The sequence below is a fragment of the Rhynchophorus ferrugineus genome, unplaced genomic scaffold, assembly GCF_030347505.1.
Source record: "Rhynchophorus ferrugineus isolate W39M unplaced genomic scaffold, kcgeb_rfMv2 rfM1, whole genome shotgun sequence".
Taxonomy (NCBI): domain Eukaryota; kingdom Metazoa; phylum Arthropoda; class Insecta; order Coleoptera; family Curculionidae; genus Rhynchophorus; species Rhynchophorus ferrugineus.
Genome location: NW_027472580.1, coordinates 49,544,047 through 49,564,363, shown reverse-complemented (window position 1 = coordinate 49,564,363; position 20,317 = coordinate 49,544,047). Strand labels below are relative to the sequence as shown.

At 32.0% G+C, this 20,317-nt stretch overlaps 1 protein-coding gene and 1 non-coding gene across 2 annotated transcripts in view; both read left to right on the top strand.

Moving 5' to 3' along the window:
- Nucleotides 1-20,317, top strand: part of robo3 (roundabout 3) — a 440,303-nt gene that overhangs the window by 321,681 nt on the left and 98,305 nt on the right. Inside the window, exon 2 of the mRNA XM_076419735.1 lies at nucleotides 20,136-20,262. Within this exon, the coding sequence (XP_076275850.1) occupies nucleotides 20,136-20,262 (127 nt within the window). The remainder of the gene's footprint in view (nucleotides 1-20,135; nucleotides 20,263-20,317) is intronic.
- LOC143189400 (U6 spliceosomal RNA) lies at nucleotides 2,058-2,160 on the top strand. Its single transcript, XR_013003856.1, has one exon. It is a non-coding gene; the product is annotated as a U6 spliceosomal RNA (small nuclear RNA).

The following is a 20,317-nucleotide window of genomic DNA, read 5'->3' as shown; positions in this document are numbered from 1 at the left end:
ATCTTATTAATGACTTTTACCTGATTCGTTTCACAGACCAGTTTATAAGAAGCGCTGTTAAATTTATGTATTTTATTGGTTATGCAGATTCATAGTTCTGGAAATGTTTATAATGGACAAAAATTTCGCAGTCTTGAAGATGACTCAATTATTGTCAAAGATAATTAATTAATTTGTGCCACTCCATCCTAATGCAAAAGCATCATATCCCTAATCATAAATGTTAGTTTTTTATTATATCATTACATTGCGCGTTTATAAAATATAACGTTTTTTTTAAGTTACTACACTGCATTACAGAAAATCAAATAATTTCATTATTGTGAGTTTGTGTCCTGTTGTAGTATTATGCAAGAGTTGTATTACTTCAATATTAACATGTTAATGCAGTCTGTTCTCATATTTTCTTACAGTTCTCTTGATTTCCCGAGTGACAGTCGGTATCTGAATGTCTCGGTGTAAGTAATCAGTCCTATAGTATATCGATGCACCTACAATACTTCTCAGGATTTAGTATTTGAATATTTCAGCTAGATACTACAATTTGTGTCTGTAGTTTATGTACAAATACTGATATGTGTAGGATTTAATTTTTTTTTATTTTACTCTAATATTACTTAATTTTACATATCTCATTTTCACATAAACGTGCCATTTTTCTTGAACAACCAATTGTGGTCGTTATCCCGTCTCACTGGCGGCGCGATTTCCAGTTGCTAGACAAAATTCCGTAACTTTCAAAGTCAAACAATAATAGTGGAGGTTCTTTCTTAATCGAAAAATTTCTTTAAAAAAATGGTAGCTACATTTGAAATCAAATCAGAGGCGCACTGGGAAATTAATATCCCTGTGCTGATCCGCCTCTAGACGTATTCGTATATACATAAACATGATTTATTACAAAATTATTAAAAACAAAAATATTAAAACTTAAATAATATCTGAGGTGACATACTAAAAGAAAAAATGTTAACAAGAAGGGACAAAAACGGACAGAAAATTGTTGTACGTTACATCTTTAGCGATATTTTTGTAATATCGTTGGAAAATTCTGTAAATGCTAGTTCACTTCAAGTTTAAATTTAAATTTTACTGAATCCTTGAAGGGATTCAACACGTTAATTATAATATGTGCTTTCTAAATATTTAAACGCTCAATCGCTTATATTTATATGTCCAAAGGAGGTACTACCTGAATAACATCCCCCACATCGCACTTTATCAATTACAACACACGAACACAAAATCTGTAAAAACTGTCACTGTCGGGCACAATTACGCTCACAATATGACGCTAAAAAAACACTTCGCATAACAGACTACTACAACTATCCAAAAAGGATTGTTATTATAAGGAACCCCTTCGAATAATAATTATTTCAGGTATGTATTGTGATTTATTTTGAAGGATTTACAATTACTTTATACCCGTGATAAATAAAAATTTCATATTCTAATAAAATTAAAAATAAAATTTGTGTCTATATCTTGTACGCTCATTTTTCGTATCCGTATAGAATAGAATAGAAGTCTGAACCGCCAGGAATCTACGGACTATGGATATTTTTCAAAGAGCGAATAATTCCTTATTACAATATTTTATGGTTAAGGTCTTTAAACAAGCAGCTTTAACCCGCCTTTTATGACTTTTAATTTCAGTTGCGGTACCATTTTCCGAATACCACTTAAGCATGCGAAAAAATGCTTCGAATAATTGCGGAACGATTACCAATCCAAGATCAAGATCAATGCAACACAAATTAATAAAACAAAAAAATAAAAATCAAGCCCTAAAAGGCAACATAAATGTACCCATATAATGTAGGAATGAGTATTTATATCGAGACCTTCAGTTATCGACCGCCATTCAGGTAGTCAAGAAAATCGCGAAGAGACTCTCTTTCATATCAATACCGAAATTTTATATTTAATACCAATTTTCGAAAAACAATAGAGGACACAGAATCAATAGAATCATGATAGGATATTGTATAGTGATGTAAAACGTATCTAACAGAAAAAAATAGAAGAAAATACATGTAGATTTCTACTCTAGAGTACTCGCTTTGGCGGTACATATACTAAAATTGGAACAATATAGAGATGATTAGCATAGCCCCTGCGCAAGGATGGTAAATACCTGATAAATCTAATAGTATACACTACTGCAGGATAAGGAATTGTCTCCGAATAACACTTCTGTCAATCGATGGCAAAGTCATAAAGAACAAACCTGAGCATAAATTCCTGGGAATAATATTCGACTCACGTCTCAGCTAGCTTTCACACATCAAACATATAAAAAAACAGATGCCTGACTGATATTAGCCTAATTCGGTCCCTCGCCAACCTTCATTAGGGTGCTCATAGAACCAATCTTCTAAAGATCTATAGAGCACTTACGTTGAGTAAGCTGGACTATGGCTGCCAGTGTTTTATTTCTGCGACCCTCTCATCTATAAAGAGATTAAATCCAATTCAGAACACAGTACTACGGATTGTTCTAGGAGCATTCCATACAAGTCCAACTGACAGTCTACTACTGTGAGGCGGAGATTTCTCCCCTGGACTCTCGACGAGAACTTTTGTTATTAAGGGTCTGGTTATTGCTTCCAGAAAATCTGCCATCGCTTGTCATTGGAGATACCTACCATGTGTTAATTCACGAATAAAGTACATCCCTGGCATAACGCACCTATTGCCATTGATCTCTCAATGAGATTTCTTCCTAAGGATGCTCTTAACTCTTTTAGTACACGCTCTCTTTTCAAACAATTGATCTTCGAAAAATACCTTAATCATTATCAGATTTATACTGATGGATCTAAAAACAATGAATGAACAGGAGCTGAATATACATCAACATTGAAGGAGGAACATTACAAATTGCCCTCCTTGATGAATGCTTTTACTGCCGAATTGCTGGCCATATACAAGGTCCTTAAATGTGTTCAAGACAGTCCAGATATGATCTCGGTGGTAATCATTACTGACTCTATGAGCTTTCTTGAGAGCTTAAAATCAGCACAGGCACATCATCCACTGACAATGCACATTCCAGAATTAAACACTGCCGCTCGTAATAGCGGCAAGAACCGACCGAAGGCATATGAATACATATCATACCGCACTTTATAAAAAACTAGATCAACTAAACTGGGACTTAATGATCTTAGGTAAACTAGGACTTAAGGTCTCAACTTTTGTAACTTTAGCAGACATAAATTGGATAGTTTTTCCAGGCTCAGAATGGGCCAAGGCTGACTCATGAGTTTCTACTCAAATGAGAGTCCACCCATCTGTGATAAATGTAGATCCCCGCTGAGCACCAAATACATCCTAGTTGAATGCCAAGGGCACGCCATCCAAAGACGAGTCTCTGGCATAGATCCTAAATTAGCCCTCGAGACTGATGGGCCTTTAATAAATAAATCTAATGTAATCTAAATCTATTCTAGACCTTACTAATTTTTAGATTATTGTGAAAACAAAATGTTAGTAAACCGGTGACGTTAAACGACGAAGTAACAATACATTAATGAAAAAATATATTGCAATGAATTTTAATATACAAACGAGACCCTATAAACTTCAGCATTGTTGTGATAGGGTATAAAAGACACAATTCATAGTCAAAATAATAAATAAATTACAATTACAATGAAGTTTCAATATCCTCTATATTATACCCATTTAGTCAGAGAGACGATTTTACCCTCTGAAATGTATGTTACAGATGATGTTTGATGACATCTAAAATATGGCACTACGTATTTGACCATACGCATTTTATTACTGATAGTCATATAGTTATTTCCGAAACGTATTGGTTATAAATCACTTCAGACATTACGGTTTTTAATTTAGTGGCCATTTTAGTGATTAATAAAATTCCATTTGAGCATTTTTATTAAGCAATTTCGGCTTTTAGCATACATTGCGGCTAAATAGTGGTCGTAACAAAAGGCAGTAAAAGGCCAAACGATCGTGGGTAGTATTACTTTTTTTAACTAGGAGTTTTTTTGGGAAGTTTCGCATGTTTGTCGGTCGTTAAGCTCCATAATTTGTTTGATTTAATTATGTACGGCATATTGGGGTTGTCAGGAACGACGAATTTATTGAGATATCTGTATAAATGCATTAGGTTTTGCTGACTAGCTCCATACGATATAAATTTTCATTTTTGTTTGCAATTGTAAGGTTGTTGCAAATAAGAAAGAAACTATTTTAAGATATAATATTATGGTATGGTAAAAAGAAATCCTTTATTTTTACACAAAATTTAAGTATTTGTTTAACATACTTAGAATGATCCGATTTAGATAAATTATGTGCCCTTTCGATAATTGGTTACAATTTTGAAGGTAATTCTATTTTACTTCTCACATAACTTTTGACCTTATTGCCAAAACACTAGTACAGTCAATTTTTTCAAGCCTCTCTTAGGGCAATTTTTTCCTCCTGGTGGATCATCCAAAGACATCCCAACCAAGCTCCCGGAATCTTGATTAAACATAATTCATATCTAATAGAAGCCAAAGTCGATCACTTCTGAACGGTTGCATGCTTCAGGCAGGTTCGAATTAAGAGTTTAATCCTAATCATAATATATAATTCCTTGTCAATCCCACAAAAAGCACAGAAAAATCGCGTTTCGACCACGACCGTTCGCAATTAACGTTGCCGTAAGTTATTAAGTTTTCGTCGCCAATCACCATCCGCTTCAGAAATCGGCCAATTTTATTGAGATCCACAGATGGAAATTTTTATACAACCTTTTTCAAGTGGTTCCAACCAATTTTATATGGAATGTTTAGCACCTGGGTAATAGAATCAGCCGTGTAGCTTGTCCTTTCATATTTGATGAAGGATAATTGTATATATAACATATTTTCTCTTTGATGCTGTCCATTTTTGACGTGAATGCAAACCAAACCTAGTCAACAAAACTATTAAACCGGTTTTTTAAAAACAACAAGATAAAATAACTCTCTAACGCAACAACTCTCTATAGTAAACAAACTTCCATCATTTTCAAAGACATCTATTGAAAAAATTATGCATTTATTTTTACTAGTCCTAATATTATTTTTAAAATAATAATTAATATACCTTAGCAAGGGTTCAATTTTAATAATCTATTTTTGATGAAAAATATATAACTGATATAATTTGATATTAAGAGTGCTATTTCAATTTGTATCATTGTATATACATGTTTGCAAAAAAAGCTGTTTAGGATTTGTGATGTAATTTCTATGTTTTTGGTATGCTGAATCCGAAAATCACTTCCTTCTTGTGAAACTCCGACACTTTCTTTTTCTCAATGAGGCTCCTCTTTGTACAGTTTCTATGACTTTGAGGAAATTTTGAATCAAAAGACAAAAACCTAAGTTTTACCTTTGAAACGGCTATTCCCGTATCGATGGAACTATTGAAGAGTTATGGTAAGTTTAGACAAAAACGATTAGGAATAGTATGATTACTTACTTACTAGTACTTACTTACTACTGAGTAGTTTACTTACTAGTATTATCACTTAAAATTATATTTAACATTTTTTGTATAAAGAACAAATTAATATGTCTGCTTTATTAGATGGTATGTACAGCTGTGAAAGAAAAACCATACATATGCAAAAATTACATCCCAACATAATTAAAAATTTCGAATAACACGAATCGTGTGTCCTCTTTGTTTACAAAATATTTCAGTTCGAAATTTGCTTTTTATTTAATTTTATATCTGGTGAACACAGCTAAGAAAAAGTATTCTTGCTTAAAAACTGATAGTAATTGATCTGATTCTGAAGACATAGTATATCACTGTACTAGAGGAAATTTTAAAGGTTATTAAGTTTTTTCTGTAAATCTATCTGTAGAAAATGATATTAACTTCTGATTTATTTCAGGTTACCTTCGTAAATGTATTTCATATCAAAGCACTAACCAAATATTACAAGTAATAAATACGTTAATTTGTTCATCAAGAATTAAAAATGAATATTTCAAAGAATGTTAACAATTATAAAATAGCTTGCAGGCTGTGGAAGTGGTACTGTTACAAGGGGGTAGAGAAAAGAAGACGTCGTCGTGGTGGTCTTTTATAGCCGGGAACGGCATGGTACCAATCTACCGGCGTTGCCAAACTTTGAATTTGGTATAGGTGATGCGTCGTGGCCTAAAGGGTCGTAGGGGTCGCCACAAGCTTAACAGAATTTCAGTTGCTCATTATTTGGTGAGTTATTTGTTCATACGTGGAACATAAGATAACGTAGAAAGCAACAAAGTCAAAATAAAGCTCAACTATCTGCAAGGATGAGATCGAATAGTAGAATAAATAAGCAAATAATGATGCAATTTTATTTTAAAATTTTGGTAAATAAATTATTATTTTAATCAGCCTCGTGTATTTACTGTTTTTCTGATATACATTTTACGTGAGAACTATAGATAAAAGACAAGTTAAAGGAAATAACTGATTTAAAACGAAATTAACTACACAATTTACAAAGATGGAACACAAATTGAAGAAATTACCGAAGTAAACTAGTAAACATTTTAAATCCCTGATAAGTATTAAGGTATAGAACGTTTGATGTAAGAAAATAAATAACTATATGATATTTTATTCCTTAAAATTTGTATCAACTATTTTGATTAGTCACTTTCAGGACCTAAGTTTTGAAAAATCAATAGTTAATTTAATGGTTAAGTTAATACACTCCTTTAGTACTTTTCAAATTGCAAAGAAATAAATTACCTAATTGTGTTCGTCCTTGTTTTAATATACGTGCTAAAGTAAAATATCAAATTCAATATTGTTTTATTCAGATATTCGTTGATTAAATGTATAAACATGTATTACTCTATTTATTATTATTCCATATTCATGATTATAACATAAAAGAAAGGTCATGCTTATAAGTGTTACTGTTATAATGTTTAGTAGTGTAGTAATTGAAACTTACAAATGCTTGATTGAAACTTTTCTATGATATATTTCTGATGTTATACTGAATATCCTGTGAAAACAATTTTAGTAACATATCATTTTTAAATTGTTTACTTTACTCAGTTATGAGTGAAACATTATTAACTCAATATTTTGTGGTTGAATTTCGACCACAGTGAGATTATTATATACTAGAGAAATATAATAATAAGTCCAATGTTTCAGAATTGATTCTTAAACCTGGAAAAAAATCAGAAGATCAGTCAGAAGACGTCTCCTTTTACACTGTCCTAAAAGCCGGTTACCGCTAATCTCTAAACTTTTCGAAAAACTATACATTAAGAAACTCAAAATAATTGCAGAGGAGATAAATATTATTTCCAGACCATCAATTTGGCCTCCGTAATAAACACAGAATATAGACTATATATAGACAGAATAATATAGATAATATAGACAGAATAAACACAAAACATAGAATATTTAACCAAATTAACAAAAACATTTCTCGATATTTCTCAGGCCTTCGACAAGGTGTGGCACACTGGACTGCATTTTAAATTGAAAAAACTCTTGCCCCACATACACTTTCAACTGCTGAAATCATACCTCACAAAGAGACATTTTATTGTTAAACAGGGTGAACGAATACACTGACCCACACCCGATATATTCGGATGTTCCGAAAGGCAGTATTCTTGGCCCATTGTTATATTTATTGTATTCAGCTGACCTACCGACCTCAAGAAACCAAAAACTTCAGCCACAAGAAACCTCCAACTTCGTCTTAACAAAATCGAATTGTGGTTGAAAACGTGGCGTATCAAAGCAAATGAGACAAAATCTACCCATGTGACATTAACCTTTTGTATAAGAACATGACCCTCAGTAAAATTAAATAATCATGAACTTCCGCAAACAGACAATGTTAAATATCTGGGAATACATTTTGATCGACGTTTGACATGGACAAACATACAGTGACAAAACGAAAACAGCTTGGGCTTAAACTAAACCAAATGTATTGGCTGATAGGGCGTAAATCTAAATTGCCATTAGATAACAATGTTTCGCTGTATAAGTCAATACTTAGGCCCATTTGGATCTATGGTATTGAACTGTGGGGTTGTACTAGCAAATCTAACATAGATTTTCTCCAGAGGTTCCAGAATAAAGTGTTGCGAGTCATCGTCGATGCCCCATATTACGTGTCCAACAAACTGATTCGAAGTGCTAGTGCGAAGTACTCTGAAAGTACTCTGACTATTAGTGAATATTAATGCAATCGCCGAACAGTGAAATGTGCGCAAGGACAGTATAGTATATAGGATCAAACGCAAACTACGATACGAACTGATTAATAGACACATAGAGTGAGATTTAATAATCTCTAAAAAAAGTTAGAATAGTCATTATGATAAGTTACGATAGACTTTTAAATAAGTTAGGATACTATCTAGAATAAGATTTAGATATGTCAGGATGGTTATATTATATAACGAAAATCACATAATAATACTTATTACCCACGGGCAGATTGTTGATGTTCTGAGAGATTAATAAAAAGAAAATGTTTCAGAATGATGTTCTGAAATTGCAAAGAATCTCTTAAAATTAATTAATTCTCCTCCATTTATAAAATAGTAATTTACAATATTTCTTACCTTATTCAAATAAAGTAAATATAATGTAAAATACACCCAATAAACTTTAACAGAGCCCATATATATATTTCCGTTAATCACTAAACTCCCCTATGAATTAAAAGAGGAACACCACGCTCTTGGTGATTTACCGCCGTGGAACGCGTTGAATCGTCCAAACGGAGCCGTTGAGACGACGACTGTAATAAAATTTATTTGTATATCTTTATTGGCTATTGAAAAATCGTCTGCCGTTTCTCGGATTGTAAAGCCGATCGTAAATGTTCAAATATCGATTTTAATATCCGAAAGTGAAACAAGTTCTTTTGCCGGAGTCTTGATCGGTGGGAACTCATCGAGGTATAAGACGTTCACGAGTTGACGTCGCACCGGGAGAGCTTTTTAGAACTGTTTTAATGACCCTAAAATACTGTTAAGCGTGTCGACAAATTAATAAAAATGAATAAATGATACATGGTGGAATAGAAAGCCCGGAATTATTAAGCAACTGAGACACAATAAAGCACCTGTAACATTAATAAACAGTAGAATAGTAAACAACATATTTAAAATTGAAAGATACCGCCGGTATATAAATATAGTCAATAGACATTAATTGAAATATGAAATCTTGGACTGTGAATTAATTTTAAAATATTATGTACATGAAAATGCTCTTCGGCCTTATAGTATTGATCGGATATAATAACAATAAGGCGGGTTTGTAAAACACAACAATGTTTGGTAAATATGGCTAGTTAAACATATATATTTAACATAGAAAGAATATTTTTCAATAATTTGAAATATTCCACTAAGGTTTTCATGAACTTTGCAATATGGGACATGATAAAACCCGTAATTTTTGACCAGGTTTTCAATATCTCAATTATAATACATGATTAAGTGTAATACACGTATACGTGATTAATATTGATTAAGACAGTGTAAACTTTCTTAATGTTGAAATATTTTCAGTTCACTAGGACATGAAGCGTATTGGAGTCCGTATTTCTAAAATATTAATGTCAATACTCAGTCACTTTTAAGTATTTTCATCACTTAAGTACTATCACTAGCACTTTTTTTAAAACTTTTTAGAGAAAATTGATCCTTGGCAGATTTAGACCTAATACCCAACTTAAAAATAAATATGAATGAAATCCTTAAGTTTTTAAAATTGAGTAAATCAAAACTGACTTCTGGATCTTAGTAAATATTATAACTTGATATGGTTTAACATATAATAGCATAGATTTTTTAATTACATTACATCTATCTTTATTAAACCAATTTAAATACTATATCGGAAGGCATTTGGTCTTACCCAGACTGAATGCTAATGTGACCAGGATTGTTGTTCTCTGTTACATTTTACAAACTTGCCCAGACAATAGAAAATCGCAAATAATCACAGATAAATTAAAAAGCCCTACTCCTCACGCCTCGGGCTTTCCTTCTTAGGCTTGTCTTTTACTGACTTATATTTGTTGATAGCATATTATAATACGCGATATATATTTTTGAATATGGAAAACTACCTGTTTGCTGTTTGATTTCAAGAAATCTGCTTCCACAGCCCATCAAATCTTCCATATCGAAATAATCGGTTTTGGTTTCAACAATATAGAACAGGAGATATGTCCGTGACAAAAAACGACCTAGTTCTACAAAAATCTCTAAAGCAATAAATTGCAAGGCTTATTGGATGAAAACCGCAAATTGCTCCATCTCAATATCTCAATGAACTTACAAACAGCTTAGCAGTTGATGAGTCAACTATTTAACTTCGCGGCTACATTGCTGGCCAATCGAAAAAGAAAAGTTTTCTGGTATATATTATGACTGGCATCGAAAAATGTTCGACCACACGTTACAAGAGTTGTGGAAGATATTGTTACAACCATTCTCAATAAATGTTCTTCCAACATCTAGTACTTACTCAAATACAAATTTTAAAAAATTCTAAAGAGAACATATGGTTGAATAAAATGCATAAATTTAAAAATATATATATTTTCAAATTCCAATATCAGATCATAAAAAATAAAACCTTTTTAGATTTCCTGAAAACGGTACTATGGTGCTTTATATACTATATATGGTATTTTGTATTAACATATGTGAAATATCTACATGAAACTTAATTATATCATCTTATTAAATATCTAACATAATATGCATTAAGAGTAGTTGCGAAATAATTTAGCTGTACTACATTTACCTTTAAAAATAGCAATGATTTAGTGTGTAAAATATATAATTTCAAAAATAAAGAAATCATGCTTACACCACTCGCATATATCATACATTTTAGCAACCTATACACGATTAGATTTAATCTACCTTGGGGTGGACCCTTATTGACTTTGTGCCCAACATCGGCCATATTTTACCGAAAGAGATCCCGCCACCTTTATGACAATAATCCAGGACACTTAATCTGGATCGGCGTGGTATTACACGGCAAGCCTTATGGCGCTTCTATCGCAAATCCATAGATAATGGTCGAGAAGGGGTCGGAGACATCCTCTCCCACCACCACGGCCACTCGGTATGAATGCAAAAGGCCAGATCAGGACCCAGTGGGGGGAAACGGTTCGGAGCAGATCTCGAAGATGGTCCTAATAAAGACGTGTCTTGATCCTGGCAATGGCAGGGCGGGAGTCGTACGATGGGGTCGGGGGGATCGACGTTGGACGCGATACCCGAAATGCGTCTGTTAAAGGCGTCGTCGCTTGTTTCGATCCTCCGAGGGATTTCGACACTTGAAACGTCTGTTGAATGTTTGATAACGTTTTATCAGTTCTCGGCTGCGTTTTCTATATTGATCTCATTATTTCATTTATTTTCCTTTTTTATACTATAATTTTAAATAATGATACTGAGGATAACAATTAAATTTTTTTATATTCTCTAATTTATCCATAATATTTCTGTAACGTAATACAAAAATATATTACAAATTGTCGCCAAATGATATAATACAGATACAAGATCGACAGGTTTATCTATTATATTATGTACAGTAAAAGGAAGTGAGGCATGTGGGTAAGGGAGCTTAAACTTTCTTATTATCTAAACATTTTTTTCGTCATTTCTAAATCGTTAATGCCATTACTCATCTGTCATTTTAATAAAGTATTTTCATCGTAAGTTTCATAATTTCAAAACTTTCAGTAACACTTTTATTAAGCTTTTTTAGAGATAATTCAGTCAGTGTCGTACTATTAAGTTACCTATGATGTAAAATGAGAGGAAGGGAAGTCCGAGAGTAACAATAAAAATAATTATACGAAGGCAGTTTGATTCATCAGTGATTTTTTAAATTTCCCGCGCAATTGATTTAAATGCATAACTGCTGCTCTGAACTGGCATCTATTAATGGACTACTGTAAGACTTTGAGCAAACTGAGTCAATTAGTTTGGTTTTGATTCCCATTGACCGCAAACAATCTATTGAATTTTATCAAAAATGGAAAAAACACTAACACCACTCGGACGAATATTACTCAGAGCCTTTGGACAGATTGGATATTCATTTTAAGCAAAAACGACCATATTTAGCAGAGAAAAGAGATGTTCCATCAACACAATACAAGGTTGCACACGTATGCACTCAACATGCCAAAAATCCATTCATTACAATGAACTGCTAACCTATTCAGCATAGTCTAGAGATCTAGCCATCGGCGGCTATTACCCTTTTCAAATTTGTGAAAATAGCTGCATAGCAAGAGATTTGTGTTGAGTCAAAAGATCATCACTGAATCAAAAGTCTATTTTGACGGCCTTGGAAAACATATTATTTGAAATGAATAAAAAATTTAAAATATGCTTGACTAAATGTATTACTAAATAATTATCTTGGGCTTTTCAATTTCGGTAAACTACACTACGTTTTTTTAATTACAAGTAATGGCCGGTGGGTTCGGTTTTAACTTTCAATTCCACGTCTTTATACACTATCTATCTTTAAATCATCACCATCAGTCCATAGCCATTTTCGGTGTTGTTCTCTGCGTATTCCAGTCAAGATGTCGATTTCACCACAGAATTTTGTGAAATTTCATTCGATAGATACGTCCAAACCATTGTTGTCTGCGTCTCTGAATTTGTTGCTTAACAGACCCTAATTGCCGCTTCTTAATTGAATCACTTTCTAATATTTTATCCGAAAGAAACATGTAGAAATTGCTTTAGAAAAGGGACAAATGTAGAATCCCTAATCTATTGATGCTACTTTCGACAAATTATTTCCTAATATATCCTAATATTTCGATATAGATCAGCATTATGAATAATGTGCTTCTAAAAATAACCAATTTATATCGGCTGATCGTTACAGCGGTTGAAAATTCGTATCAAAGAAATGTAAAAATACCTTTATTTACTACACTTATTGTAGGTTCTGTTATTGGCGTCATATCTTATAATATAGCGTTTCAAGCAGATATTACTTAACTCGTGACGTCTTCTTTAGTTCAACAGAAGATAGTTAGTTATTTATACATTTAATAATAAATATGTATTTATATAAAACAGCCGGTCACTTACTGAAGTGATCTTCTACATGTCAGGATAGCTTTATTATATAACAAAAATCTTAAAATAATACTTATTGCCCACGTGCATATTGTTGACGTTCTAGGAGATTAATAATAATACATAAGATAGGATTTAAATCGATAAAAGATATTCGCAAATTACCTCCAAATTAAGCTTAATAATAGCAGATATATATTATAAAATCTTATACCAGCAAGGAATAAAAATTAATAGAATAATTCTGATCTACAATAAAAAAAGTTTTCGACGACGTACCCTCTCATTCAGATCAAAAACATTAACGGTAATCAATTAATGAAAAGGCAAATTATGAATCACCGGATTTATCTTTGTCTAACTACCTGTTCTGGCATTTTCAAAAATTCGCAGGCACAATACGATATTGTCGAACTGTGAGTATGAGGTAAGATCTGTGAATTATTGGAAAGGTAGTGTTTTGTCTACAGTTATTCTAACAAGTCTCCTCTTCTTTCCATTAAAGTAAAATAAATAAAATAAATTTTAAGTAAAGTAAAAGTTTTTGTGTTAATCGTTAGGTTTAGAGGTCTGGAGGTCATAAGTGTTCTCTTTTAAATTCATTCAATTAGTCGGAATCAACTAACTCATCAAGAAAATAAGACCGGTTGACTTTATATTGGTAATCGCTCCGTAGTTACTCGAAGCATTCCTTTATATAAAGTTGAAGCCCCAGCTATATCATAAGGAATCCAAGATAACCAAAAATGGAGAGTACGTGCCCTAGTCGTTAACAATTAACATTAGTGGGAAACCCCCATGTCTGGTAATAGACTCATAATCCTAGTATAGATAATCCAGTAGATTCTTAGTATAAGAATAGCATTTAGCCTACTGCCAATTGGGCAGAAGTCTGCAGTTCTAGGTGTGCATCTACCAAAGGCGCATTGCAATAGTTCAGTTACTCGGCAGTAGAATATTGGGATTTGGAAATACCAAAATTTTTTCACAACAGAAACATTCTTTACAAGTTATATCATGGAAATATTGATAAAAACATTACAAATCAAGCAATTCGTTAAGGCAATCTGGCGGACGAATATACAGTCGATACAAAAAACTGTACTATATCTGTAAGCAGTCCAGTTGGTACAATGAATCATTTAGTAAGTTAGTGTATATATATAGTTTAGTATTTAGTAGTTAATTTAGTCATTTCTTCAGAAGGAAAGTGTTTATAACGAGGCTGATACAACCCTGGTTGTTAAAAAATTTTGTAAACTGTATGTCTAACTGTGATATGAGATGAGTAAAATGTTACGTTACTACAAGTTTTTCGTTTACATCATAATAAAATTGGGGCGCCACTACTGTCTATACAATCGTCCCAACATCGTACAATAAAATACATTTTTAAAATAAGTTAGAAGTTTTTATTTTAAACCGTACACGTTTCAGAACTTAAATAACTCACGTTAGACATTCCCTGACTATCTGAAACTAAAATCAAATTAGCAACAATTCTGGCCAACAGACTGGGACGTCGCCGGGACCTTCTCGTATCCGAGGTCCATTGATGACCTCGTTGGCCCGAAATTTGCCTTGCCGCATGCAAAACGATGCAGGGGAAACGGTAGTTAAGTGAAATTTCATATTCGGTGACCGTCTAATAGAGGCGGTTGTTTAGAAATTAGTCCGGAATATTGTTTGTAGATGAATGAGCTACTGAACTGTTCAAACGACCTCTGGGGAGTTACATTCTCAGCTTTCATCATGCAGGTAGCGTTATTGTTTTACCGACAACTTATTACTATTTATTCTTAGTTTATAAAGAATGTTTTTGTAACCGAATTATTATACATCAATAATTTGACAAATTTATAAAAATGTTATGTTATAAAATGTTAATTTATAAAAATAACTATTCCATTCCCATGACACATCGTATATTGTTCTAATTAATAAAAATTTTATTTAAATAGGACCCACATTGAATGGTACCCTGTCTGCATATTTTTTATGTGTAAAATATAATAATACATTAATAAATATGAGACTTTAATGATTCTAATGCATATATTATAATTATTTATATTAATATAAAAATATAATAACCCCTCTTCAATGAAAACGTTGTATGCAAGTATTTTAAGGATTACATATAGCATTAATGTTATAGCTACTAGCCTAAAAAACATAGTATTTAAAAAGAACATACACAACGCAGAAATAGGTTTAAAGCTATTCTCTTACATTTCTTTAAAAAAAAAACTAATACACCTTAAAAATATTTGGTATTTTGGTATATTCAAACAATAATTCTTGAATTTAAGCATTAATTATAAAATAATTCTTGAGCAAGAAACAATTAATTTATCAATATCATGTTTTATGATGAACAAAGTTAGTTAAAATTATATATATGTAAATTAAAACTACTGTCGTATGCAGCTCGAATTTAATCATATTGATGTTACCCTGTTATCTCCATTTAATATAATATAAGATGCCAACTTTTTCACATCTTCTAAATGCGGATTTTTTCAAGCTTCTTACTCATTGATGACCCTCCATGGGATTGGGTCATCAATGAGATGTCACACTCTTGCTCAAAATCAAAATATTTCAAACATGGAGGTCCCTAGCAGGATTCCAACCTAAGACGTTTCCTTTACACCAAAGCACGCTGATCTGATCGACTATGAACATAATTTTAAGCCATTCTTCAATTACTTGTAGTAATTACTACAAGTTCTCAGTAAAATTGACTATTAAATCTCACATTATATATTTTAGCTGTTTCTTTTTTAATTCCTCATCAACTCTAACAATATATCTACAGAGCAGCTTTAAGAGTTGAAAGCTCTCATGGCATAAGAAAAATGCAAACCTTAGAAGGCATGTTACTTTCAGTATTCAAATAAAATATCGCAATTAAGAATAAGATAGCGAGGGACAATACAAAAAGGTACAGTTATATAGAAAATAGTTATATGAAAAGATTTAGTGCTTATATATTATAAATATATAGTTTGGGAAAAATTTATTTTGGTTTTCCTACGAGATTTTTTTAAAGGCGCATATCTATGTAATACTTATTCAATGAAGTAATTGCAAAACGCGTTAAAAAGTGGTACTCTATAAAACATTCTAGATAGGAAACTAATGTCATTCAATGCTCATTTATTGCGCTTGCTACAGATATTGCTACAGAACTGGAACTGGATTAGAAGACAGGATAGCAAGCAGTCTCGATTTGAATTATTGATTCCACATGAATTAAGGAATCGCTACTGAAACGTACTGATAACAACCAGTTAAACGTGATCGAAATCCATCCAACATTTTCACGGACAGTTGAGAAACCCACATTGACTGCAAAACTCCCTTAATAACGTAAAAGTGGTCTTACCACTAAGTAAAAAAGGTTTACGAAATTCACTTGATGTAGCTCCTTGTCCAAATGTCTTATAAGTCCTACAGTGAACTGTGAACTATTATTTTACCAGTAAAGGGCAAAGGATTATCGATCAAAACGAAACATATATCATCGTTTAGTGTTTGAGAAATTGAGATAAATAATTTCCCTCTGAACACCTTAGAAACCGATAGTACATTTACTCAACATATTATATTAATATTGCCATTACGACAAACTAATATATTTAGTTTATAGAGGATGTTCTAGCAAAGCAAATACTTGGTGGTGCAGTGGTAAAGGCTACAGGATGGTCCTCCTGTCTGTTGCATTATTCGCGGGTTCGAATCCTCCTAGGGTATGGATGTAATTTATGTTTTTGATTATAATTGTAAACGTCTTATAGACAACGGTGGAATATCCGATAAGAAGTATCTATCCCAGTCACGCCAGTAACCAGTCTGGGTAAGACCGGATGTCTTCTGGGATAATCTTAAAATTTGGTCACTTAACGTGGTTCGGAGCCCACATTAAACTCTAGATCCAGTCACTAAAAAATCCAAGAAGTTGACGTGACTAAAATCTATATACATACATACATACTGTAAATAGTATAACTATAATTCAAAGTTTCATTGTATTTTTTATATTATTCATAACCTCAAATCTAAACTCATAGGTTCATATTAATTATATTGTATTTAAATATAAATAAACATTCTAAACTATATCAAATATGAGTAAAACCTTTCGAATCCTTAGTAATATTTTAAGCCTCTACTAGTAATCACGTTAAAAGCTTTGAACGAGGGCATGTATTTTAAGATTTTTTATGACCAATATTCCAATTATATTTTTTGCACAAACTCAAAAATGTTTTCTCGGTTTTCGATCCGGCCGAAAGTTCTTTCAATATTTACGTTTATCATCGATATATATTTTTTGTAACAAATAGAGCGGGCGATTTTACAAAGAGACACAGTTGGTCTCTCGAGTTTTATGATACGGCGTAATGATGTTGAACGCAGCGCTTGTTATTTGGTAAACATTAATTTCCATATTGGGTAAACATTTAATGCGCGGAATATTATATCTCGATATTTCCACGCTCACGATATCACTGTGCAGAAAATGAGGTCTTTGTACGTTTATTAACGGTAGGTAAATGAGATGTATTTATTTTATAAACACTTTTTCTTCCATTACACTTTTTACTGTGATTACAGTAATTTTTTAATATAATAAAAAAAGTAACGACTTTTTGTATCAGGCGTAATACCAATAACATTACCAACATATTCTTCTTCGAGAGAGTTATTCGTAGGCGTAGTCTGATTTACGCAGCAATCATTTGCAGCAAAATAATCTATAAATGTCGACTATATCTTACGCCTACAGGTCAGCTTTAATAACCTTCTCGATATTTCTGGCAGTATATCAGTCTTCCTATCAACTAACTAGAAATATCTTATCATAACCAAAAAATAGTTTGGTGTAAATATTTATTCCAAAACTCCGTTGGTTGAATTTTAATGGATTGATATTCACTCGGTTGTTCATTCTATAAATTGCAGGTCATTATATATATATATATATATATATATATATATATATATATATATATATATATATATATATACAATCATTGTCCTTACCATCATATCATTAAAATGAATTGTTCTTCGATAATCTTTTACGTGACTTTATCTTGATTATATTTTCCTGCAAAGAAACGGTGACGAAACGTATTCTCTCCCTCTCATTCTCGTTTCTTTTCTGCCGCTGCCACTCGAAAGGTAACGAACGATTCCCTGAAAATTAAAATGACTTTCCACTCGTTCGCTAAAAGGGACTTTTAAAAAGATTTAAACAGCATCGCGACTAACAAAAGATTCTATTATCGACGAAGGAGAGGTGCTCCTCTTAATGGCCTCAAAAATTCCTCGTAAATCAGTCGGGTTTTAAATTAAACTTCTCGTCCCTTTTCAATCTCCCACACACGGCGTGACAGTATTGAAACGGTCGTTACTAAATTACAATATTGACCAGCATATCAAGTACAGCAGTTGTACATGATAAAACTATGTAATAAAACGCTACTATGCGGTATATAATAAATACTAGTAGATATATATGATGGTATATAATAAATACTAGTAGATATATATGATTATACGTTACACATAAATACTAAATCAATTTTATTAATCAAAGGAATACAATTGTTAAACAAAGAAGGGACCATCCGCTGAAAAAAGTCAGTAAAAATAATAAAAAAAAACACTTTTTAGCAAGCATTAATGTATTCTTAGAGCACATATTAATCAGTTCATTTAAAAACAGTTCATATACAGTGCTGTATAGGATGAATATAGCAACAATCCTTTCTTTAATTTACTGATACCTAGATGTTCATAGAAGGCATTATCCTACATTTTGTTTCGTTTTTCTTTCTCATTTTTACTGCTAACATTATTTTTGAATAATAGCCCTATTTACACCTCATTTGTTATGCAGCGATGATTACCTTATTGAATTTATTTTAATTTTTTCGTTTTTCCCATTTTCATTCGCCATGTTAATCGTCCTTTGTCGGCTTTGTCTTATGTCGTGCCTTTCTTTGTCTTCGTCACTACACTCTTCATTTCTCACTATTAACTGTTTTATTAATATCTCTATCTTATCTTCATTTCTATCTTATCTTCATCCCCATCTTCCTCTTATCTCTTTCCACTGCATCTATTTCCATGTTCCTTGTCCACATATCTCTATTATCGATTTTAGATTCCTATCTTTACAATGTTGTCCTTTTGCCTCTCTTTCTTCTTTTTCCCTATACCGGTTTGGTAATATCCTAATATATATTATTTATTTCAATTTAACCAGTTTGATAAAGTGCTTAGTATATTGACGTACTTTTGGTATATTCCATGTTAATTAGCAGATCCATTCAAATTTTCTGGCTTTTTTACTAATCACCTAGGCTGGCTAGCATGAAGGTCTGCATTTCATTCTTCAATTCATCTTCATTTTTCCTCTTCGCAGCCATTCCTTGAACAACTTTTTTTTTTGTAACTTATTTTCTTTCCATGCTTACAATCAATTATGTTTTTCATTTTCCTGATTTTCATTTTAATTTTCCTAGGCTCAGCCTTCAGTTTTTTATTATGCACTCTGGTCCTAACCTTGACTTAAATTAAACAATAGATTGCCAAATATATTAAAAATACAACATCAAATAGATATATATTTGTGGAAAATATCTACTTCACAAAAAAAAACACGGCATAGCTTTCCCCAATAAACGTTACTATCGTTAATAAACGTTAATTCAGGCTCTGTTGGAAAAGTATATTCGTCGTGGTATCTTCTATTTAAGAAGTAAGCCTAATAATAGATGGTTAAGTTTAGGTACTTAATGAGATTAAACCTAATCAAACTTTTATAATGTACTTACACGTTTTTTTTAAAATTTTGTATAATTTAGTATCTTAAATCACAAAAATATAAAATTTTTGATTTTTAAACTTATTATACAAGATTATATATTACAGAATCTTATAATCTATCAATATGCTATACCACCTTTATTTCAGCATATCACCACACCACTCAGCAACCACCACGAATTACGGAACATCCAGAAGATACAACCGTCTCTCGACACGAACCAGCAACGTTGAACTGTCATGCACAAGGTGAACCAGAGCCTACAATAACATGGTAAGCACTTGTCAAACTAACCTTTCTATACCTAATACCTAATTCTAACTAAATT